At 54.6% G+C, this 23,640-nt stretch overlaps 7 protein-coding genes across 7 annotated transcripts; 4 read left to right on the top strand and 3 right to left on the bottom strand.

Moving 5' to 3' along the window:
- Positions 1-1,759, top strand: B0I36DRAFT_254860 (P-loop containing nucleoside triphosphate hydrolase protein; the record flags this gene model as incomplete). Its single annotated transcript, XM_046150843.1, has 3 exons — positions 1-241; positions 273-930; positions 978-1,759. Coding segments are annotated over 3 exons (1,681 nt in total), but the record flags the coding sequence as incomplete, so codon positions are not given.
- A 554-nt stretch (positions 1,760-2,313) lies between these two features.
- On the bottom strand, positions 2,314-2,854 carry B0I36DRAFT_355348 (uncharacterized protein; the record flags this gene model as incomplete). The annotated part of the gene is made up of 2 exons (XM_046157431.1): positions 2,314-2,612; positions 2,767-2,854. 2 exons carry the CDS (start codon positions 2,852-2,854, stop codon positions 2,314-2,316), a joined length of 387 nt encoding a protein of 128 aa, XP_046006207.1.
- Positions 2,855-4,783: 1,929 nt separating this feature from the next.
- On the top strand, positions 4,784-6,081 carry B0I36DRAFT_355347 (uncharacterized protein; the record flags this gene model as incomplete). Its single annotated transcript, XM_046157430.1, has 4 exons — positions 4,784-4,872; positions 5,324-5,593; positions 5,905-5,912; positions 5,933-6,081. The coding sequence occupies 4 exons, from the start codon at positions 4,784-4,786 to the stop codon at positions 6,079-6,081; spliced, it is 516 nt and encodes a 171-aa protein (XP_046006206.1).
- Positions 6,082-6,535: 454 nt separating this feature from the next.
- On the bottom strand, positions 6,536-7,901 carry B0I36DRAFT_369073 (uncharacterized protein; the record flags this gene model as incomplete). Its single annotated transcript, XM_046159710.1, has 4 exons — positions 6,536-6,955; positions 7,060-7,152; positions 7,340-7,501; positions 7,587-7,901. 4 exons carry the CDS (start codon positions 7,899-7,901, stop codon positions 6,536-6,538), a joined length of 990 nt encoding a protein of 329 aa, XP_046006205.1.
- A 7,945-nt stretch (positions 7,902-15,846) lies between these two features.
- Positions 15,847-17,551, top strand: B0I36DRAFT_338175 (uncharacterized protein). The gene is made up of 4 exons (XM_046155731.1): positions 15,847-16,493; positions 16,560-16,713; positions 16,773-16,967; positions 17,040-17,551. The coding sequence occupies exons 1-4, from the start codon at positions 16,074-16,076 to the stop codon at positions 17,336-17,338; spliced, it is 1,068 nt and encodes a 355-aa protein (XP_046006204.1). The 5' UTR covers positions 15,847-16,073; the 3' UTR covers positions 17,339-17,551.
- Positions 17,552-17,892: 341 nt separating this feature from the next.
- On the top strand, positions 17,893-20,632 carry B0I36DRAFT_369070 (amidase signature domain-containing protein; the record flags this gene model as incomplete). The annotated part of the gene is made up of 6 exons (XM_046159709.1): positions 17,893-18,103; positions 18,819-18,889; positions 18,977-19,255; positions 19,282-19,602; positions 19,824-20,240; positions 20,297-20,632. The coding sequence occupies 6 exons, from the start codon at positions 17,893-17,895 to the stop codon at positions 20,630-20,632; spliced, it is 1,635 nt and encodes a 544-aa protein (XP_046006203.1).
- Positions 20,633-21,477: 845 nt separating this feature from the next.
- Positions 21,478-22,034, bottom strand: B0I36DRAFT_397324 (uncharacterized protein). The gene has a single exon (XM_046161574.1). It carries the CDS (start codon positions 21,853-21,855, stop codon positions 21,661-21,663), a length of 195 nt encoding a protein of 64 aa, XP_046006202.1. The 5' UTR covers positions 21,856-22,034; the 3' UTR covers positions 21,478-21,660.
- Between the last annotated feature and the right edge of the window lie 1,606 nt (positions 22,035-23,640).

Below are 23,640 nucleotides of genomic sequence, written 5' to 3'. Positions count from 1 at the left end.
GAGGTCACTAGAGGCTGTCATACGCGACGTGACAGGGATTCCTGCAAGGGCTCTACGGGGCACACCATTGTCTGACTTTACGACCTCCGAACGCGAGGCGTGGGTCCGCAATCGGGAAACAAAATACGAGGAAGATATGGCATACTCGTTGCTTGGGATATTCGGCGTCCACATGCCACTCATCTATGGCGAGGGTCGCGAACAAGCACAGAGAAGATTGCGAGAAGAGGTACAGAGATCTGTAAAAGGTGAGACACAGCTCAGAAACTCAGAAGAGAGGATTCATATTGACTAATGCACTTAGGCACTCACCACACAAGTTCTCGATCAGCTTTAGCCTGTCGGGCGTCCCTGAGACTCCACATTTCGTAGCAAGAGATGCAGAAGTATCCGAGATGCGGAGAATGCTGTGCTCAGATGGGAGCCGTCGCATTGTCGTACTCCATGGTCTCGGCGGCATCGGCAAGACACAGCTCGCTGCGACCTATATCAACCGGTATCGAGACGAGTACTCGGCCATCTTCTGGATCAATATCAAAGACGAAGCGTCTATTCAGCAGAGCTTCGCTAGGATCGCAACGCAGATCCTCGAACAGAGTGCCGACACCGGCAGCCTCAAGGGACTGAACCTGCAGCAGGACCACGACAAGATTGTCCAGGCCATGAAGGCGTGGCTCAGCCTGCCAGGCAACACCAGATGGCTCATTGTGTATGATAACTATGACGACCCAAAACTTCCAGGACGGAAAGCCGACGCAGTGGTCGACATACACCAGTTTCTTCCTGGTGCACATCAGGGCTCCATAGTGATCACAACACGACTGTCGCAAATCGACATGGGATACCACATTCGAGTTGACAAACTCAAATCCGAACACGAGAGTCTAGAAATACTATCAAAGGTATCGGGCCGGAATGGCTTACAAGATGGTAAGAATCTCAAGGCAGTTAATTTTCAGCCACTAATAGTGTTTTAGATGGTGATGCAAAAGACCTTGTGCGAAAGCTGGACGGGCTTCCCCTCGCTCTAGCTACGGCCGGAGCATATTTGAAGCGCGTTCCAATTAGCATACGTCAGTACCTTCGCTACTACCAGGAATCTTGGGAAAGAATCACCGGTAATCTGCATCTCAGATCCTACGCAGATCGTACCTTGAGTTCAACATGGCAGCTGTCGTATGAGCATGTTCAGGCACAGAACCCACTTGCGGCTGATCTGCTTCGGTGGTGGGCCTACTTCAACAACGAAGACATATGGTTCAGTCTTGTGCGGGCCAGAAGCGAAATGAGCCCCGTGTGGATGAAGCAGCTTTCAGAAGAGCTTAACTTCATCGACGTAATGGGCGTGCTTCACGATTATGGCCTTGTAGAACCTACAACCATGTTCCAGGAGACACAAGGGTACAGTATACATGGTTGTTTGCATTCTTGGACGGTCCATATATTGAACGCGGAGTGGGACGGCTGGTTGAACAAGCTTGCAATCGAAAGCGTGGCATCGCAGGTTCCATCAGACGATGAAGCCGAATATTGGCTAATTCAGAAGCGACTACTACCACATGCGATCCGGTCTTGTTCAACAGTACAGAAGAGCGATGTTCCTTCGGACTGGGCTTTCCATTCTCTAGGTAATCTGTACTGTGACCAGGGGAAGCTGGATGAGGCGGAGAAGATGTACTTGCGGGCGCTCGATGGGAGAGAGAAGGCACTCGGACCAGATCAAGTTGCGACATACCGGCCAGCAACCATACGAACCTAGGATCTTTGCAATCAGACCAGGGCCGTTTCAGACAAGCGCGTCAATATCATCAACGTGCTTACGATGGTCTTGAGCAGCTCCTCGGGCCATCGGACCCGGCTGTTCAGTCAGCGCGACACACTCTCGAGCATCGAGTAGACAGACAGGACGACGATGAGGGTATCCGGGAGAGGGCAGCAGATGCTCTTGGACCTACTGATCCCGCTCTGGACTATAAAGTCGGTATCTGGCAGCCTCTGTGGCCGTGGCTTATTAACGGCTACAAGCACGTGGTGGAGCGACTTTTCGGGACATATCTGTCGTGGTGGCCGCTATCTGACACAGAGAGACGCCTCGCCCGTGGCTTCACGAGGGTTTACTCAATGCCTTTTGCTCGACATGGACATTTCTACGAGGATGTACCAACTCCTGTCGCAGAAATGTTATTTCCCAAGCTAGTCGAGGCTAGCGTAAACATGGCGAAACCAACAAGCTGGCCAGCGGCGAGGAGCGGCCAAAATGCTGTCTATCTCAAGCACAGTACACCGTTACATTACATACAACGGCGCGACGATTTAACCCGGCAGCGACAGCCTCCGGGCAGCCATTCCGGACTGGCTCCAAGCGAGTACGACCACCCTGGGGCTTCTAGTTAAGATGCGCTTTCCAGGCTTTAGGTAGCAAACCAGAGACCACAACCACACGGACAGCAAGGCAGCCCAATCTCGTTCGTCAGCATAAATACTCGTCGTAACGAATCGCTTGGCGTCGCCATCAACCTCGGCGAAGACGACAGCGCTACGATGCACAATATGCGAGCCGCGCTGACTAAACTCCCGTCCTCGCGCTGCAAGCGACCCACTAGTGTCCAGTTCTACAGAGTAAATACCCCCCCCCCCCCATCCCCCGAGAGGCACGATCCAGAACTCTGAGAGCCGTTTACTGACATCAAGCAGTTCCATAGTTTCCACTTCCGCCCAGCCTCGAAACACCGATATATCTCGTTAGGCACAGACAAGCAGCGGTACCTGGACGAAGACCATGCCGAGTTCTCAAAATACAAGTACAGGCCATCTCCTTGGAAGGACGGCCAAAATTTGCCCAGCGGGCAGACATGGTTTTTCCTCCAGCATCCAAAGGAGTGCGGCACGTTGAAGATCCCGAATGACGCTCTTCCCGTAAGATTGAGCGACAGTGCAGATTCGCGCATCACTGCGTGGAGTGTGCATATCGAGAAGCGTTACTCCATGCTCATCATTGCAATTCCTGTTATCACATTTTCGTTATCACACTTGCGGCGGCCATGTGGTTCATATTCTGGTCGCTGGATCGGCACCCGGACGACTTGCAGGGTGTGACTGTTCCGATGTCTCTGGCAGTGACTGTAGTTACTTCCTTTTATAGCACTGCCATGCGCTTACTTCTCTTCAGATGCAGTTTGTGATAGCTCATTCGATCAGATGGTACTCGTACCTTCGACTTCAAGGCGCAAAAATTAGCTAGTCCAGTAGAGAAATACAGAACGGCTGAGACACCCATGGATTCTGTCCCGTATTTGAGTGAGAAAGCTTTTGAGGGACTTGTTTTTCTGCCCTTCTCGAGAACTCGATATCTCCCAGCTTCGACAGTCGCACACCGGCAATGCAGCTACAATTTGTTATGCTGAGTCCGATACCACAACGGCCATCGACTTGTTCAATTTCCGTTCACGCTTCCTCCCCTTTTGACAATCATGGTCACTGACTGAGGGAAGAAGCTACATAAGATGGCCTTCCGGTGGCAAAATAATTGAAGAAGGCTGCCCGGCATGCGCGGGATGTGTTCCCCTGTGACAACCGAGAACGGTAGAGGAGATACCTACAACATGCTTTCCGGATGCTCAATGGAAGCGATGGGATGGTATGCACAAGAGCTTGAGACGGGTTTTTGGGGTCGGGTGATGTGTGCTAATAGAAGGGCGAATCATCGAAATGGTCTGGCGCCTGGATCAGACTCAGTATTCGAATGTTTATGTATGTCGCCCTAGTTTCTGGTGTCCGTCGGGACATATTTACTGATAAAAGCCCAATCGATTGATAATTGCAATCAGTGAGATGCGATCCTCGCGTCCCGATACTATGAAGAATTTCCCGCGCTTGTTTGTGTAGGACTTATCACCATGGGGTTGGGCTAGAGCCATGCAGAACAGAGCAGGGGTCGTATGTGGGCCTCTCGAAAGAGTTTCTTCAAGCAACACTCAATCTGTCCTTGGCTGCACGCTACTTTGTAAGGTGCTTATTGTGGAGTAATCTGCACAGTGCATCCGACAGCGTGCTATAATCTACTGGTCCGTGCGGAAACATTAACTAGTGTCTAAAAAGCGGACACGTGTGGCGGTCACTACTGTACTGCTGCGGCTTCGATATCATGTTCGAGGTTTGGACTCGTCGCGGAAAAGGTTGTCCGGAAGGATTCTATTGTCGGTCTTGACAAGGTCAGGCATTTTCTACGCAACTACAATTGATGGTCGCGCTGTGTGCGGCTGCCATGTGCGTCGCAGGGATGCATCTCCACTGCGCTAGATCAGGAAGCTCCCTGTCGTAGATTGACGAGCTAAGGACGTGATGGTTTGAGCATTCCAAGAGGGGGCCTCTAACCGCTATACAGGACGAGTCAACTGGCTCACCGACTCGGCTTGCGATCCCCACGGGCAATGACGTTGTACTTGGCCAGCCTCCCATGTATGTCACTCACGGATTAGAGAGGCTCCTCCGTCGTAGCCACCTCCTCATTCTGCCATACGATACTGTATCCTCGCTTCTCTTGGTTCTGCTCTACTTCAGCGTCCCGAAGCAGGCGTTGTTCACGACAGAGCCTCTTCGGGCAAGTAGTAAAGCAGGATCGAAGTCGTCCGCGCTCATATGAGACCCGCCAGGCTGTAGCCTAGGATATGGGCGCGAGCTGCGTTCAACCACGCAGAGTACGGAAGTGGGTCACAAAGGCATTAGTCCAGCGCTAATGTAGCCGGAAACGAGAATTGCGGAGTGCACTCTCTTCGGGGATACAATGCTGTCTACGCTTTGTTGCCAGACACCTTGCGAAGTGGACGCCAGAATGTTCCACTGCATGCTTCCTGTGAGGAAACAACTTGACATGTAAGGCGGCTGCACTCAGTGGCTGCTACCTGGCCTGCTACTGTTCCACGTGCGAAGCATTGATGTTGCGTGCGCGAGTGTGGACGACTGCTTTATGTCGCTGGTACGGGGGTCTGTAAGGGCAATGGTAGGGAACGGAGAATGCTAGACTGCGCCATTAGTTGAGTCGGGTCCTCGTAAGCGCTATAATCGATGTTTACTTGCGGGTCCTGGTGCTTCTAAACAAGCATCAGTGTGCACGCACGTTGCTCTCATCGATTCGATGAGGTTCTGGGGTCGACAATATCTGCATAAGGCATAAATCCTAGATGATATCTGTTGGGTGATATCGCGCGGGTACAGTACCTCATGAGCCCGTAGAGGATGTCGGAGAGTTGTTGTTTCTCGCATTGCGAAGACCAATCAGATGCAGTGACGACGACGACGACTATAATGATGACTATGAGGATAGCGACTCTGAATACGATGACGACAACTTCTCCAGCGTCATAGTCCCCGACCCTGGTCCCTCGACCTATACGAATCGCGATTTCTGCGAACCAGGACCTTCCACACTTCCGCAGAAGCACAGAGGGCACGGCAAAGAGGGCAAAGGCAAGGAGAGAAAGGGCAAGGAGTCCAAAGGCAAAGAGTCTAAAGGCAAGCACCGCAAAGGTAAAGAGTCCAAAGGCAAGGAGTCCAAAGGCAAGGACAGCAAAGGCAAGGACAGCAAGCGCAGCAGGTAGACTACTGTTCACAAGTCCTGAAGCAGATCTCGAAGCACGCAACTTGGTGACTGTTCCCGCCTGCAGGCTGACAGAAATTCATAAATCTCTAAGCCAGCCAATCCTGTTAAATCTGGACTCAGCGACCTTACTTGCAACTTCGCTTTCATGCGCCCGTGCATGAGAATGTGAGCCATCATTCGTGAGAGTGATCAAATGTTGTTGCCCAAGCTCAGGGCAGTGCAACTCCGATTCTCGTGCCGGCGGTTCAGGAACTCGCACATGCTCGCATGCACAGCACCGCCCCCCTTTAATAATGTACATGTAGACACAGTGGTACGTGCCCGGGTTTCTAGTTAAGGATGTTCCAAGACAAGAAGAATCCCACCGAGTAGCGTTACAACGTAGCCAGGTACACCCAGCTACCGAGGCCCCAGGCAAAGGCATTCAAGGCCCAGCCGACGGAACCTGCGCATACCCTGACGGTTATCTGGTGCGATATTAGCGACCAGAACCTTTAGTGCATATCCAGGGACAGCGGGTGTCGGTGATGGACTTGCAGGCTTTGCTTTCCCTGCCTAATCACAAGGCAACTGACCTGCTATTGAATTCGTCTCGCCATTACGTAGATTGCGCTGTGCTTCTGTTATATCCCAATTTAATATGAAAGGAAAACGGAAAAAGTACACGTAATCCAAAGCAAGCTTCGGGGAAGATCGGCTCACGGCGCTATAACAAAGGAGTATCTGAGAAGCAAAAATATGCTTTTAAGGCCCCCAAACGGGGCCAAGTATCAACGTCAGGGTATCATCCTCTCAAAACTTTGACTGGTTGGTGTGTTATGTGGTCATGATCCCGTGATGAAATCAGAAGCAGCAAAAAGGCGGTCGTTACTGGGAGATGCCTGTGTCTCCCGATCGTCACACAAAAAGCACGCAACTGGACCCCTCCCCCGGGGCTCAAACATCGATCCAGTTCTCTTTCCTGTCCTTGCCGGCTGCGCCGCGGAATTGCACCTCCACGCGGACCTCGGTCTCCTTGGTGATCTTGGGGAGCTTCGACAGCTCGTAGTCCCTGACCGGGTCGATAATGTTGGTCTGGCTCTCGTTGGAAGCCTCGGTCTTGACATCCACGCCCGCGCCGCTGCGCAGGTAGCGGTGGCCTGAGCGCATGTGTGTGGACGAGTTGCCGGGCCGCGAGCCGTGCGAGACGCCCCCGGCGCCTGCCGTCTTGCGGGCGTAGCTGTCGAGGGTGGAGCGGAGGCCGAGCTTGAAGGCGACGATCCTGATGACGGGCTGAAGCGCCGGGAAGCACGCGCACCACAGACCAATATGAGATTCCAGGTCGGTCCACACTCCGATGGTGGCCATCTGAATGTCCTATGGGTGGTTCAATGAGCCATGGTCAGCCTTCGTACTGCATTTTTGTTTCAAGGTAGACACTGCCTATCAGTGTTGTTTGGGTGTCAGACGTACGAATCGACTTTCCAGTCCATGGTCTTGATGTAGTACAGACGGATACAGCCAGTGATGACCACGAAGATACCGACGCTGAAGACTGCAATGACCTGGAACATCTTGCGCGACCACAGCATATTGGTGTAGATGACCCAGATTGGCAGACCATGAGAATGGCGTCAAAGATGATGCCAAGCACGGCATGGGCCGTCATCATCTGGTCGAGCTGCACCGGCGTGAAACACTGCGCGTCACTCGACATTGGGGGAAGCCAGCCGGCTGACACTGGGCTGCACTGGAACAGACGGAAGAAGAAGCATCCCAAGGTTGTTGCAAGAACCATGCCGATGGTGGCCAGATCAGGATCATGTAAACTTTGTCCTTGTTCAGTCTCGGCAAGAAGGCGAGGATGGCAAGTCGGTCCAACCCAACACCCCAGAAATAAAGGAGGTTGAGATTGTTCAGTCCCTGAGATGGACCGAAGTATTAGTAGCGGACCAGTGTTGTCTCTCTGCCGAAACGAGAGAGAGAGAGAGAGAGGTTCTTTGCTTACAATGAAGAACTCCATGAGGTCAGGTAATGGAATCAGCTCCATATGCGCGCCGGCGCCATGGTACGACAGGTGGATGTTGAAGGCAGACTGTGCACAAACAACCCCCAGCGCAAGCACAGCGAGCAGATCGTCCCACCCGGGCGTCTTGGCCATGAAAAAACGAGTGTAGAGGCGCGTGAAGACAACAAGAGAGCTGAGGATGACCAGGGCGATGTTGAGTCGGGCCTGGTGGCCGCCAGCCCAGTCGTCCGTCTCCCAGAACTGGGTTCCGGGAGGATAGTTGGACACTGGAGGAGGGCCAGGTGCACCAGCCATTGCTACTGCTGTTTGCGTGAGATCGGCGCCGCGTCGACGGATTCGCGAGCTGAGATGGTCAAGGCGGCACAAGCTGCCTGTGGAGGATCGGGAATGCTCCTAGCAAGAACAGCCAGGCTCGGTCGCGGAACTGGCGATCGCTAATATGGGGAACGGCGGGTTGGGTTCGTGTAAAGATATATGCAAGACCAGCCTTGCCGGGGATGTTCTACAGAAGGATCGGTGCTCTCAAACGGTCAACACGAGCCCTTGCCAGGAACCCAGCACTGTGGCAAGCCTGTCCCGTGGCCCCAAGTCGGCGAGAGTGCCTGGTGGTGTTCGGAAAGCCACCCGTGACAGAGTGCGACGCTAGGCCTGGCTAACAGTGCCATGGGAACGACCATGAAAACTCGGCCAGAACAACCCCAAGTCACACCTCTGCATGCCGCCTTTCAGGGATTTCATAGCGCCAGACTAGTGAGGGAGCTCAGCTACAACCGCCAACCAGAGCATACCAGACCGGGAAGGCTTGCTCCTAGGTCCCGGTCAGCACGTTTGCCCTCAGACCCTTGAACGGTGGCTCTGCTTTTTACCATGCTCAACCACTATGTCGGAACTGTATAGCCGATCACTTAGGTGTATGAGGTCGTCATTTGAAGTCGTAGCGATGCTAACAGAGTTCAAACGAAGTATACCGGTATCATGGTGGAAAGCATCGCCCGCACACCGAACCAGGCGATGTCGTGCGGTCACAGACAGGTACGAGGCAAGGGGGTTTTCCTGGAAACCACGCCAGCCGGGTGGCGGCCGACGGCGTGTCTCGGTGGCCTCTTGGTTCAAAGCCTTCTTTGGCGGGATCTGCAGCGCATCCGTTGCTATGACCACCTCGGATGCCATGTTGGGTCTTCACAGTCTCGGTTGGTTTCCTTTAGTGCAACAGGTATCCTTCAACCAGTGATGAAGGATCAGTCACCTGCATCGTTGTCGTGGTCTTCCGGCTGTTCTTGCCCTCTCCGGTGGCCTCAAAAGGTGGAAATTATAAACTACAGTGCTTGCCAGTCTTTTGGATCTAAGAGTCTGTACGCCCCTCCGCACATAGCACATTCTTTCGTCCCAAGTGTAGGAGGGCAAGTGCCCTTCAATGATAATGTAACGAGTATCGAGTCCACTCATACCTAGGCAAGCACGGTCGAAAACTCTGCACGACATCAGAAAGGCCATCCCTGCAGGAGCGGGGGCAAACTGATGCTTCCCTTAGGAGGCGCAGCGCCACGCATTGCCTTGAGTGCCACTCGAAAACGCGACTCAGGTATCTTTTCCGTCTTGGTCACAGCAGCCTCGACCAGCCCGCTGCGCCGCTGGAGCCCTACTGGTCCGGCCAGCCAGTAATGGCTATGGCGTTAGAACTTCTCCAGCGCCCCCTCAGGGGCCCGCTCATTATCCGCTATCAACCGTCCTCACTTCACCGCGCATGAGGGGCGCTGACAAGCTTTCTAGGGTGCCCTCAGCCGCTGCGAAGTGCTCATGGTATGGCTGCATGAAACATGGGCGTCTGTCATGATAAGTGATCGACCACCTTGGAGAGTTTTGACAGCCGTGTGTCGATCTGGGCCAACCATGCTCCGATATGCACGTGGCAAACCATTTCGCAGCAAGTTCAACCGAAGCTTTGATCTCACCGCGGAGCCTCTCTCAACCTTCTGTGTCCAGCCCCTGCCCCTCAGAAACCCTGGGGCGGCCCCATCTCGTGCCGGACGAGTGCTCCTGCTCATCTGCGGGTTGCATGACCCCGAGCAGGCCGTTCTGTAGCACTGCTAGAGGCAGGGGTTTGGGCTGACGCTACGCAGTTGTCAGGGAGGAACCGGCGATACTGCTGAGCCAATGATGTTGTCAGCCATCGGAGAAGGTGCCGGGGGGCGCCCGGGACCCCGGAAAAGAGTTCCTTAGCGTTGCTTGACAAAGTTGGTCCACCTACCTGACAAGTCGTGGAGGATGCCCAACCAGGATTCCATTGTCCCGCACAAGAGACTTCCCGTTGTGGAACCTCCATGGGTCGCGGAAGGATGGATCCAGCCCAATCGAATGGTGACCCGGTGTGCCCATTGTCCACCACATAATTAGCCCGACTCGCGGCAGACAGCCACGAGGATGGCTGGGTAGGGATCTGGAACCCCCCTGTATCGCGCGGATGAAAAAGCGAGCGGGCAACGGGCCAATTCCATACAAGGGGCACTTGACCCTGGGCTTGTCACCTGCCTCCGCAGCACAACCTTGGCGAGCTTGGTTGTGCCATGCCGTATCTGATCGGCTGGGGATATGACCAGGGTCTACGGTGGGCGGGCTGAGGCGTCGCATCATCGACGCATAAAGTGCTCACCAGCACACGCTGAAGAAGACCTTCTGACCCCCGCGGTGTTGTGGCCTGAGACATATGCAGCATCGAGAGCCAGCTTGTGCGGTACGCTTCCCCGTCAAGCCTTAGTGTCTTCTACTCATCTATTTTCTTAGTTATTAACCTCGTGTGAGCCGATATCTCGCTGGCGAGCCCATTTCCATGGTCCCGAGCCAGGCTCCGAGCAACCTTTCACTAGTCTTTCTCAGCTGATAATCCCGACAAGCCCTGCAACCCTTAGCGCACAAGAGCGGTGCCACCGCCTCGATGCGTTTGACGATCAGCTGATCTACTCCGCATGCGACTAGGGAACCCCCGATCGAAACGAGAATAGCCTGAGACCCTGTCCCTCTCCCACGCCCGCCACAGGCTTCCAATCGGTGCTGACGGAATCGTATCGTCGAATTCAATCACCGCCAACACTCTGGCCGAGTGCTGGGGGATTCCCTCGTTCTGGTGCACATTCGCAGCTCGATCTGGAAGCAGTACAGGTTGATCAGCGACTTCGAGTGCAACCCGGACACTCCGCTCTCTGTCGGTGTTTGGAGCAAGCCCTCCACCGCGTCGAGTGTTCCCCAGAATGCAGTCTACGCTCGGGATGCGCGTAACTGAGGATAATCCAGCCAGGAATGATGGTCTGGAAAACAACATAAATCACAGCGGTAGCATAGTGAGTCTGAATGCTAATGAATGAAGAATTAAAGAGGAATTGATTCTAAAGCATCTGCTCTTATCGTATGCAAGCCTATGATGATAAACCTATCTAATTACAAACGCGTCTACACAGAGGCCTTGAAAGACAGCTTTTCGGTATCACTTCATCTATCGTTCCTGTTCCGCCTTGTTGTAGTATTTAGATCACCAACGCGCCCCGCGCTCCTCTAGTTAGAGAAATAGCGCGGGTCCGGCAGTGGTGCGCGATCCAGCTTGAAGCCACCGGGCTGTAGCTGCTGGAAAACGCCCTGTGGGTCGTACTTGCATGCGATAGCCTTGAGTTTCGCTTTGTTGGCAGAACCATAGCTGCTGACAACGTCCTGGAACTGACTAGCGTAGTTCATATAGACAAAGCCGTTGTCAAGGCTGCGGGCGCGGGCCTCCTTAGTGATTTCAGCAAGAACATCGGACATGAAGCGGTGGACAGTCTCGTCGTCCGATGCGTTGCTCCACATAGAAGCCATGAGCATAATGTAGAGCGGCCCGTCGGCGGTGTCGAGACCTAGGGCATTACCACCGTTTTTCTGCATTTGCTGTAGCTGGGGTACCGTAAGTCCCTGGATCACGAGATTGGGGATGATCCCAGGGATGGCTGACACCGCGGGTACTCGTCGGAAAAAGATCTCACGGGCGAGCTTGAGGATCTCAGGGTCGGCCCTGGTCGTGACCGCGTAGTACATCTCGCGGAGGCCCGGCGGGCTGTCGTTCATCGTCTCTTTGCCCCATTCGGCGAGCACGCGGGGCTTGGTGGTGTCGGAAATAGCTTGAATAGCATTGAAGTCGGCGAAGATGGGAGCGTTAGCGGCATTGGGATCTTCGTGGTACAGCGCCGGGATGGCTAGTTTGGTGCCGGCAGAGTAGTAGTAGACAAGGTAGAGCCCGGCTTTCGTGTCCGAGGCCGAGTTGGCAATCGTCTTGCCAAATGCGCTCTCGACGGCCGGGAACTTGTCCTCCGTGTACACGCGCGAACCACCCCACATCTTCCCCTCAGGCAAGGGCACCGTCCTCAGATTGAAGTTGACGACCAGGCCGAAGTTGTTACCGCCGCCTCTGAGTGCCCAGTAGAGGTCTTTGTTCACAGTTGCGCTCGCCCGGACGATAGCACCGCTGGCGGTAACGACCTATGCTGGGTCAGCTGACAAGAGTCGTGAGAGTGATCGCCAGGTTTCTCCCCGTGGCTGCACTTACATCAAAGCTCTCGACATTGTCGCAGGCCCAGCCATACTTGTTGGGCCAGTAGGAGATACCACCGCCCAGGGTCAAGCCGCCGACACCAATGTTGTAGAGACGGCCACCGACGACAGTCACGTCGGACTTGGTCAACTGCTCGAAGACTGGGCCCCAGATGTTGCCGGGCTGGATGGATGCAATCTTCTTGTCGGCTGACAAGCTGATGCGCTTGAGGTTGGCAAAGGAGATGGTGATGCCATCCTGGATGTTCGAGGCGCCCGCGAAGGCGGCGTGCCCTCCACTCTTTGCTGCGAAGGGGCACTGCGTTAGGCGAGCCAACAGGACGCCCACAGAAACCTCGAGCGGTGTTGTGGGCTTGAAGACGCAGGCTGGGCGAACCTGGGCCTGGTTGTCGGACCAGAACGAGCTGGTGAAGTTGGAGTAGCCCGAGACGCCGCGGAGGAGTGTGTTTTGGACGCCGTAGATCAATCCAAGGGTGTTGCACTATCCAATGTGGGTTAGATCTGCACTGTTGTCACAATGCGAGCGGAGTGTGGACATGGGAGGACGTACGACAATTGCACAGCCGGCACGTGTATCGCGCTTCTGTACTGAGCCCTCGTCGGCTGCATATTCGGCGAGGCCGGGCAGCGTTGTGACATCGATGCCCTTGTCCAGGAGGGCCTTGGTGATACTGAAGTCCGTGGGCTCGACGACCTGGGCAGCGCCCTTGCTTGAGAGGGCCAAGCCAATGGCCATGACCGATAAGAGGTGCTTGACAGCCATTGCGAAGTCACAGGAAGGTTGATCGTGGTGTAGTGGGAGAGCCTGGACTCTTGAGTGCTTGGTTGCCAGGAATGATAGGTACTTATGTGTCGGTGTGGGAGTTGGCACGGAATGGCTCATATCCGCGGAACTTCTGCACCTCACTTCACCTGATTGTTATTACTGCATTATTGATTTATGCCGTCGTTGGTAGTGTTACACCCTCGCAGACTAGATTATGAACGGGCATTATTACTCAAGACATGCATACCCATGAGCGCCCGGGAGTCTGGCCCGCCGTCCGTGTGCATTTCCTTCCCCCGCAACCGGGCTCGTAAGGCAGAGGGCTCGTAAGATAAAGTTTCTTGCGCAGCAGGGGTCCTGGCCTCCTTGCCTAGCAGGAAGCGGTCTCCAACGTCTTCAATGCGCGCGCGGAACAATTTTACAAGCATATCCCATGCTGCTGCCCTTGTCAACAGAGCTGCAAGAGTCAGCCCATGCGCATACAAACAAATAAATTCAAAGAGCTTGCGGAATCCGCAAGACTACTAAAAATTTAATTTAGTTTTACCTTTATTAAATAACGTAGATCCCGGTCAAGCGGGCCACCCGGTCGAGCGGGCCACCCTTAAGGTATTCGGACGACAATGTATAGAAAAAATCAACCAGAACGCCTTAAATCAATTCAAACTAGATGAAATCCTCTTCTTCAGAGGTAGACTCAACTATCTGACACGTACGAGCATTATGGCCGGGCTCGCCGCAAACGCCACAGCGTCGCGCGCGCGTCTCTGTCCTCCTCGCGCGACCACTATTTTGACTTGTTTCTGCCCGTAACTGCTCCGTCACGTCGATCTGAGACTTCAAATCCTTTGCCTGGCTAATCGTTAGTGACCCTCCTTTCCGTAGCTGCTTTCTTTTAGTACGTCGACGGCGGCTTAGGCGGCTATTTGCGTCTCGAAGTTCGGCCAGGTCGCTCTCCATAAGGGCCTGTTTATGCACCATCATTAACACTCCTTTGTTTAGCTGCTGTAAGCTTGCGATAATTGAAGTTGGGGAGCTATTTTGATGTCGTACGATACGATTCTTGATGTATTCGGTCTGCGATTCCGCCTCAATTGGGTTATTCGGCGTCTTCGAGACCCAGAGCGGCGGTAGGCCTGCAGAACCTGGCGGCGTTGGCGTATGAGGCTTTACGTCTAGCTGTGAAATGACGTATTCCGGATCGTACGGTACTAGGCCAGTAGCTCTGAAGCCGGCCTGGATATTTGACTTAGTCATTGTAGTGTCGTGCGCCTTATGAAAGGCTGGAAGGAAGTCCTCCTTCGCGACGTGGGTAATATGCGCCCGCATAAGGCCTTCGATTTCTTTGCTGTACGCCCGTTTTAGAGGTCTAAAGCACCCGACATCGAGAGGCTGGAGCTTATGCGACGAATGAGCAGGCATGCAGAGCGTAATTATATTCTGGTCCTTGCAGTACAGCTCGAAATCGACCGAGTGGTGGCTCTCGTGGCCGTCGAGGATAAGGAGCCGGTAAACGCCCTTCGTACGACTCTTCGTATGGAAATCGAAGTGTTTTACCCATTCTAGGCCTCTCTCGTTCGTCGTCCAACCGTTTCTGAAAGCGCGATTACCCAGTCGGCGGTAGGGGCTATTCGCGGTCCAGGAGTCGAGGTGGACCTTCCCGGCGAAGATGATATACGGCGGGATTAATAGCCGTACGACGCGATGCCCTGGATTACTGTAACCCATTCTGATTCCCTTGTTGTACGGCTCTTGGCTTACCGCGTCGATCAGAGGTCGTAACGACAGGCTCGGCGGAGATCTTACCCATCGCAAAGCCCGTCTCATCGAAGTTGTAGATATCGTCGTCGTATATCCCGTATTTCGCGATTATATTCCGTACGAGGGAAAACCACGCGCGATACGCGTCCGGATCTTCGCAGAGGACTCTCTGATAGTCGATTCTTCGACTAAAACGCGTACGGAGCTCAGGTCGTCGCTGTACGAAGGCTGAAGCCCAGTTCTTCCCAACGCGTAACGCGTTACGGTCGCGTAGTAGTCGATCCGCCATTTCTCGAACACCACTAAGTCGCGGTAGAAATGATCGCGAATCTAGGTCAATTACGTATCGTACGATGCTCTCCTCTTCGTATGAGGTTAATCTCTGGGTAGGCGATCGGACATCGCGTTTCGCAGGTCGGCCGCGGTGTCGTTCTTGAAGTGTCGTACGAGGCACGTTATAGACTGATGCAGCCTTTCGAAGGCTCAATTTTGGATTAGATCGAAGCGCATTAAGCGCTAGAAGTAAGTCGCTTTCAATTGATTGTCGTACCATTATTGCTTGCAGAGAAAATGGATGAAGGCTGGGTATGTATGAAGGAGCGAGAAAAGTGGCCCGCTCGACCGGGTGGCCCGCTTGACCGGGATCTACGTTATATAATAAACATAAAACATAATTGGACACTCCCATTTACTCTTTGTGGGGTCTATGCCCCATTCGCAGCCCAGATTATCGGCCTTTTGGATGGCCTCAAGCCAGACTCTCTTTCCAGCCATATGTCCGCGTCTCCGGCAAATTGTCTTTGCCGGCGGCAGAGCCCAGGCCTGGGTTGCGGTCTGAACATAGAATGGAGCTGCTAGATACGTCCACGAAGCAGATGCACCAGAGTCTCGCGAGGGATTCATGTGCAACGGCACGTGAACTAGCGCCAACACATCCCCTGCTTTCTGTCCATGCCTTCATCTTCATGTAGAGACCGCTTGAACACACCTTGACGAGCCCTTCCTTCCGGCCACCGAGCGGCTGAAACTTGGTTGAGCACCTAGATTACTCCAGTAATTTCCACTTTCCCCTTCAGGGCCTTAGTCCTTTCACGGCTGACGCAGGAAAGGCCGCCACAAGGCGCAATGCTGGGATCACTCCAGTCTGGGCCTGTGGCTCCTGAGTCGCCAAAGGGGGTTGTCTGAGGACTAGGTATTTAGGCACCGTGGTGCCTCTATGAAGAGTAGCCCCGTTTCGCTTGGGTGCCACGACGACACAGGCGATCTCATCATCTCGTTACGCGTCCCATGCTCAAGCTGGATTACTCGACAAAACCACCTCATGCCACAACGTCCTCGCGCACACCGTACCTGATTTCGTCCTCGTCATGGACAGCCCCATCCCGCGTCCGGCGATCCGGAGCACGGGGATCGCCATGATCGTCCTCACAACCCTTGTAGCGATCGCCCGCGCAGCTGTAACTTTCATCCAGCATCGCAACGTCACCGGGGAGGACCTCTGGCTCCTCGCCAGCTACAGCTTCTTTCTGGTCGTATCTATCCTATATCTGTACATTGTACCAGCCTTCTTCCGCCTCACCGACCTCGCGGTCGGGGCCATAGAGCCCTATCCAACAGCTGGTGATGACGCGGTCTTCATTCAGAAGGGGCTTTTCGTTGCCTCCGCCAGCCTTTGGTTCTGCCTCTGGTCAGCCAAATTCTCGCTCCTCTTCATGTACAAGAAGCTCGTGGACAAACTGCCGCTGTACCTCAAGCTGTGGTGGGCACTTGCCATTTTCTCTGCGCTGGTAGGTAGTAGCTCCGACCGTTGAAGTCCAAGTATTTGTAACTGATGGTCTACTTCTGTCTTCTAGTCTTTGGTCGGCGCCATGATCACACTGTTCTTGGCCTGCTCCAACATGGAAGCCTGGTTCACCGCAGGCATGTGCTACACGCCCCGCGACATCGTCCACGCGGCGATCAGCATATGGTACGCCTACGCCGTCGATGTACTCACGGATCTACTCAGTATGTCTCCGAAACCCCAACCCATTTGTCCGACTTCTGCTGATAGAAACTGAACCTAGTTATGTTCTTACCCCTCCGACTCGTCCTCAACCTACAGATGCCCTTGTCCAGAAAATTGGGTATCGTCGGCCTGTTCTGTCTGGGCTGGATCTGCATCGCCGCCTCGACTATCCGCGTTACACAACTTGCCAACCCAGGACACCAGCCCACCGTTCCGTGGCTCGCTGTCTGGGGCACGATTGAGTCTGCTATTGGTATGCACCTGGACCATAGAGCTCGCCCCCGCTTTATATAAGATTGAACTAACACCAATTTGTCAACTGTAGCATTCATCACCGTCTCGGGCCCGGGGCTCTATCGTGCAGCTAAACTTTTATCCAAGACCCGCAGGAAGTACTACGTCAACGAAATGTACCACGACTCCAACACGGGAGGAAATTCGAAGCAGGGCGCGAGCCGACTTGGGAGAAGCCAAATACATGACGACTCGGTCCAGCTCCGGTCTCTAGGCGGGACATCAGCTATCACTGCGGCCGCGTCCAACAGTAGCGAAGAGGAGCTGTTTGGCGTTGATAGAGGTGCCATCCACGTTAGAACGGCAGTGACAGTGGAGAGCAAGGAATAATCAGTGCGGAGGCTGTGCAGGTTGTGATATTGGGGCTCGTGAGACGTTGGTTAGCATAGCGGCCGCAGCGCGGAGGTGGTGTGCGAATTCATTGTCTTTGTCTTTGGGTAAAAGAATCTCCGGGCCAGTAAATAAGAGACCCTGCCAGGCTTAAACATAGAAGTCAATCTGTATTTGCTAAATAGGCCATACAATTGGATTAATCGTAGCCGAAGCAACACATCCTGAGACCGCGGAAGAGCCTTCAGCGACCAGCGCACAAGCACCGAAGAGGACGCGCCAACGACGCCTGTTATCGCTTCCTCGAGAGCCCAGTTCGCGTATATCTCGACCAGCAAAGAAGAATCGAGCACGAGAAACAGACAAGGCGGAGTTCCTTCCCAGGAAGAGAACGGCAGAATCAACACTCAAAAGGCCTACGCCGCTTTTGGTGATGGGAGAGCTCACGGTAGGCGATCATGAGGCAGGCCTCAAAATCAGCGTATTTCGACCTCTCCTCAAACACCTCTGAACTGGAAACACTGTTGTATGTGTTCTCCACGCAGGCTGCCACCATGCGTAGGCATACTACAACAGAGAGACCGCCAAAACGCTACGACGACCTGAGGAAACACCGCTACAAGCAGGGTTTCATAAATGCCGTGCGCAAGGAACTGCGCGATCTCCTTGCCCAAGAGCTTGGCGGCTCATCGACTGTGTCAGAGGTTGTCCGCAGGCGCTCCCTTTGCTGGCCATCGATGCCTGCCGGGTTCTACCACGACGGCCGTACGGCAGTCTCATCGCCGCTCTTTGCCGTACGGATATCGGCTCCATAGTGCGCCGGGACGACCATATCGTCGTGCTTTTTGATTACTCCTACCACTGGACCAGGGCACATGCTCTGGCAGATGTTACCGGAGAAGATGCGAAAGTCCAGGCACGCGCGGTTACGAACGCTATTGGACAGTACAACCCAGGACCATTTACTGCTCCTCTACGTTGTTGCAGACAGTCGAATAGAGAACCCGACGGCACGGCACAGCAGCGCCTGGACCTGCCGCTCCTGGAAGCACAGCCAATCAGCACCGACGAGCTTATCATTTCGGGACCACGCGCTACCCCGGTTTCCAATCCGGGGCGACAGCGAGGCCGGCCCGAGACAGTAGTAGATGGGGCAGACAGGGGGCATTCAGTGCGGGATGAGGCACTGTTATACTGGAGTCCCATCTCTTGTTATCGCTGTTGCTGGTCTCCAGGCAAGATAACGTCAATGCCAAGACGCTCCGCGGGGAATTCTGGATAAGCTTGCCGGCCGCAATGCCGAACACTCCAGCTACTTTCAGTCGTTCGGCGGACGTGGTGTGGCCGGTGATGGTGCCTGGATCGGCCCCAGCCGAGGAGTGCGGAACAACATAAGAAGAGCCGATGTCCTTTTGATTTCGTGCAGTTCAGTTCGCAGCAAGGCTCAGACTCTTGACATACGCAACGACAACTTCAAAAGAGTACACGACAGTAATGGCCCTGTCACACCTCGTACTGGCTGCGCTACTGGCCGGCGGAAACGGCGCATCGGTAAGCAGGCCCTGCATTGTTAAAACATCGTTTGAACTGGCAAGGCGAAGCCTGTGCTGACGAACACCTCCTTCTTCCTGGTCCTAGGCCCTCAGCATCGTCGAGGCCAGCGTGGATGACCTCCAGCAGGCCCTCCAATCGGGGAGAATCAACACGGTCCAGCTGTTGGCGACGCACTTGCACCGCGTGGCCCGCTTTGACCGGCGCGGTCCCATTCTCAACTCCATCCCTGTGCTCAATACGGACGTGTTTGCGGCGGCAGAGGCTTCCGACCAGTACCGCGCAAGCCATGGCGGCGCCATCCGGTCTGTCCTCGAGGGCATCCCCTTCACTGTCAAGGACAGCTTCATGGTGACTGGCCTCAAGGTGCATCCGGCTCGCCCGCGTTCCAGAACCTGACAGCCCATGAAGATGCTTTCACCGTTGGCCGTATCGTCGGAGGCGGAGGGCTGGTGATCGGCAAGACCAACATGCCACCCATGGCCAACGGCGGCATGCAGCGTGGCGTCTACGGGCGGGCTGAGAGCCCGTATAACAAGGACTTCCTTGCGGCGGCGTATGGCTCAGGCTCGTCCAACGGATGCGCCGCATCGACTGCGGCGAGCATGGCAGCCTTTGGCATGGGCGAGGAGACAATTCGTCTGGCCGCTCGCCGGCATCCAACAACGGCCTTGTGGCTTGCACGCCCTCCCGCGGCATTTTGTCGATTCGCGGTAACTGGCCGCTATTCCCAATGGCCGACGTTGTCGTGCACATGACCCGCTCCGTCCGCGACATGCTGCATCTCCTCGACGTCCTCGTCGCCACTGACAGCAGTACTACTGGCGATTTCTGGCGTGCCCAGCCCTGGGTCACACTTCCTAAGCCCGAAGACGTCCGGCCACCCGCAGGAGCATCATAAACAAGCCTGATCGCCAGCGACGGTGCCCTCCAGTCGCTTAGAGGCAAGCGAGTCGGCGTACCCAAGATGTACATTGGTGAGGACGACCCGGCTGCGCAGCCTGTCTATGTGCGACCGTCCGTTTGTGCCCTCTGGGACGAGGCGCGCAAGACGCTCGAGTCACTCGGGGCCACAGTCGAGGAAGTCGACTTCCCACTCATCACCAATTCCGAGTCCGAGCCAGCCAGCGTCGCGTGGGAGACCGACTATCCTCTCCCGGGCCCCGGTAGCGATCCCGACAGCCGCGGCCCGGGCGAGCTCGCCCCTTACACTTGGGACGACTTCCTGCACATAGTAGGTGATAACAAGACCTATACGACTCTTGCAGACGTGGACCCCAGCCTCATCTTCCCGCAGCGACCCGGTACGCTGCCAAACCGGTATGGCAACCAGTTCCTGAACCGCACAGAGGTCACTCTGGCACATGAAGCGTTGTCCTCGTCGCATAGATGGTGCAAAATGGCCAGTCCAACATCGTCTTCACTGAGCCGGTTGTCACTGTCCTCCTCAACCGAATCAGCGAACGGCAGGCACTCGAAAAAGTTCTCGGGACTCGAGCCTTCGTGTTCTTGCGATTCAGACTCGGAAACGTCTCCGAAGTCTGCGGTTCTGCGTTGGCTCCGAGCTCTGGCGTTTGCTTCGTCGATGAAACGCTCGCGGTACTCTTTGGCCAGGACTCGAAGGTTCCTGAAGGCGCCAGTGCCTTCGAGCCAAGCTTCAAGATTCCCCGCCAAAGCATAGGCATTGAGAAGCGTAGTGTACAGCCAGGCTTCTGGCCACTCTTCGCAGGTGCGATCGGGTGATGAGCGTATAAATTGAGATACCCGCCGATAAATGTTGCACTGAACGTATACGAGTTGCCATCATAAACCTTCTTCCCCAAGCCACGAGTGAACCGTAGGCTCCATTCAGAACCCTGCTCGCGCTCCACGCAACCCGCCGACAGGGAACCTTAGCGCAGCTCGAGGCTATCGACCCTGGCCCTGCCTGCGTCGCCGGCCCCATCGTACCGCTGCCCGAGGAGGAGACCGCGCTGATAGTCAACCCTTGGGAGGCCCCTCCAGCCAGCATCCCCTTGGGAGGCCCAGAGTTCAAAGCCTGGGGTTCCCTCCAGAGTGGGCCTGGCGGTTGGCTAAAGACTGAACAGTGCTGCAAGCCTGCAACTGCACCCGTTGCTGAATTGACCGGTTCGATACGCTGCTCTGCGAACGCTGCGCTAGGGAGCGGAAGCCGAGGATGCTACTGGAACGCTCTGAGCTCTCATCCGGCACAAGGAGTTCGTCTATATTGTTTTGATTCTCAGTGGTGGCCATCCTCGTCGTCGAACTCACCACCGACTTCTGACATGGCCTCGGTCGCTTCAGTCTGGGGGTGTGAGTTCGCACTCCAGCTCGTGCACGCTAAACCCCCTCAACCTTTCCTTGGCTTGGCTCACCATTAGCAATATCTCAATCAAGCTTTCTCGTCGGCCTCTCTTTGAGGTAGAGCTAATTGTGTTCAGAAAACATCCGAACAATTCATGCCCGCACAAAAAGTGCACAAAGAAAGCGAGCATTCATGAGTCTGTCGTTGGAGCAAGATCCGGGAAGGGGCGACATTGCGGTTTGTACGAGCGGTTGTTGACTGTATCAAGTGTTGATGTGTGATCCGGTCCTAATGCCCTCTCCTTCCCATAGAGCGCCCGGAAGTACATCTTCTCGGCCTCGCCTAGTTTCCACTGGCTAGCGTAAAGATAACCTAGAGGATGAAAAGCCCGATTTGAAGGGCCGTCGCTCCCTTGTACTGTTGAACAAGACTGGATCGCATGTGGTATGAGCCTCTTCTGAAGAAGCTAATATTCGGCTTCTTCTTGTGAAGGAACCTGTGATGCCACACTTTCAACTGCAAGCTCATTCAAGCAACCGTCCCGCTTCTCGTTCAATATGTGAATCGTCCAAGAATGTAGACAACTGTGTATACTGTATCCTTGTGGCTCCTGGAACATGTTTGTAGGTTCGACAAGCCTGTAGTCATGGAGTACACCCATCGCATCGTTGAAGTTGAGCTCTTCTGATAGCTGCTTTATCCACGCGGGGCTGGTTACAAAAAGTGCTTGTTGTGTCTTCGTCCCTCCCTCGCCCCGCCAACACAAAAGTGTCGTAGAGCGTGTAACTTAGCTCCTGGACTAGGGCCACGACAATTCAAGTTCTAAGCCATAGAGAGGAACCAGAAGGACCAGTTGCGTGCTCGGGCCAGATTGGTGGTGGGAGGGTGACGCGGCGCAGATTGGATCTTTGTTTTCCCCTGCCCAGACCAGGCCTCTCGACATGTGTGTTGTTCCATGCCAGTTTGGACCCAGCTCGGAGGCCCTTTGGCTGACAGCCAAGGGGTCCCGCATCATGCACAATGACCGCATCGACAAGCCTGTCCCCATGCCATGGACTCCATTTCCATCCCCCCCTTTGGCCCCTTGCTCGCGGATTTCATGTAGCTGGTTTTCCACTTGAGATTTCCTACCGTTATGAGATCGTCTCGGGTAAACAGTATTTGGGGCATTCGCTGCAGGATTCCATCCACGAGCGCCATTTTCTCTCGATTCCTCCTCACTTGTGCAAGCACAACTGTCGTGCGAGAAAATCCAGATTGCCCTATATTGTCTTCAAGGGGAAAAACTATATATGGTCGTCAAAAGTCGTAAGCACCAAGAGCCCTCTCATTCTGAGTCAGATCCTCAAAGTCTTTAAAAAAAGAAACCCACGTCCACTTCCTGCCTGCTGGTTGTTCCAAGGATAGGCGAGACGTGCAGCCAGATGCCACGTCATCCCACATCTCTATAGTACCTGCTGTGTTACAAAGCTTGTCTCAAGTAGTCAGCGTCGCCCCCACCTAGTATAGACTTGAAGAGTGAGGTGCCGGGGTTTGGGGAGGCTGCAGGTGGGCATCCCCAGGAACCACGTGGGATGTGCTAGGGACCCGGGCCACACCATCCTAAATCTACCACGTACTAAAAATCCCCGCATCCCTCAATAGATCGTGGCATGCCCCGATCGTGTCGGGAAAAGAGCAGAGCCAATCGGGATGTCGTGCCACACAAGGATCCGACAGGCGGAGAGCCGGGCGTGAGGCAGTTGCCCTAGCTCGTTCAGCCTTAGTAGCGGTCATCATCACGATGACGCTGCCGACGGTCTAGCACACGGATTATTATGATCAGTAAGGTGAGATATACTTGCAGAAAGAAGAAAGCAGTTCATGAGGCTGGCTGGCGCTGACGTCTAGTCCAAGATAAACAGCCGTGGCGAGACAATGGAGACCACTTGGGCTACCATAGATAGCTTAGTAACCCGGTACTCCTTGTGCAGAAACAGGCTCCCTCTTTTTAAAACATCTGTGTCGTGAAGTGTTTACATGATTCGTAAGGGTCGTAAATCGGCAGCGAATGAGAGAGAGAGAGAGATGCGCGTGAAAGAGAGCAGGAGAGAAGGATGCAGCCTCAGAAGGGCATGACGACGATCAAAGAGTGCCCGAGACCGACATAACAAAAGGTCATGTTGAACTTGCTGATGGTCTACCGCCTGTCGTGACCGACTGGCGGCGCAGGAATAGAGGCTGAGTAGGGATTTCCATCGGTGTAACGCGGCCCATCATCGTACCGGTCGGCCCGCGGAGGAGCTGATGAAGACCAGTCGTCAGCCCTCGATCTCGGTTCACGATTTTGGTTCGCTTCCCGGAGCCGCTCCATGCGTCTCTCGTGGCGACGTTGCTTCTCTGACTGCCATTCTCTGACCTCGTGGGTCTTCTCTCTAGCTTCTTTCATCTCTCCCAAGACACCCTT

The sequence above is a fragment of the Microdochium trichocladiopsis genome, assembly GCF_020744255.1.
Source record: "Microdochium trichocladiopsis strain MPI-CAGE-CH-0230 chromosome Unknown B0I36scaffold_12, whole genome shotgun sequence".
NCBI lineage: Eukaryota > Fungi > Ascomycota > Sordariomycetes > Xylariales > Microdochiaceae > Microdochium > Microdochium trichocladiopsis.
Note: the sequence above shows the minus strand (reverse complement) of the source record. Positions and strands in the feature narration are given on the sequence as shown.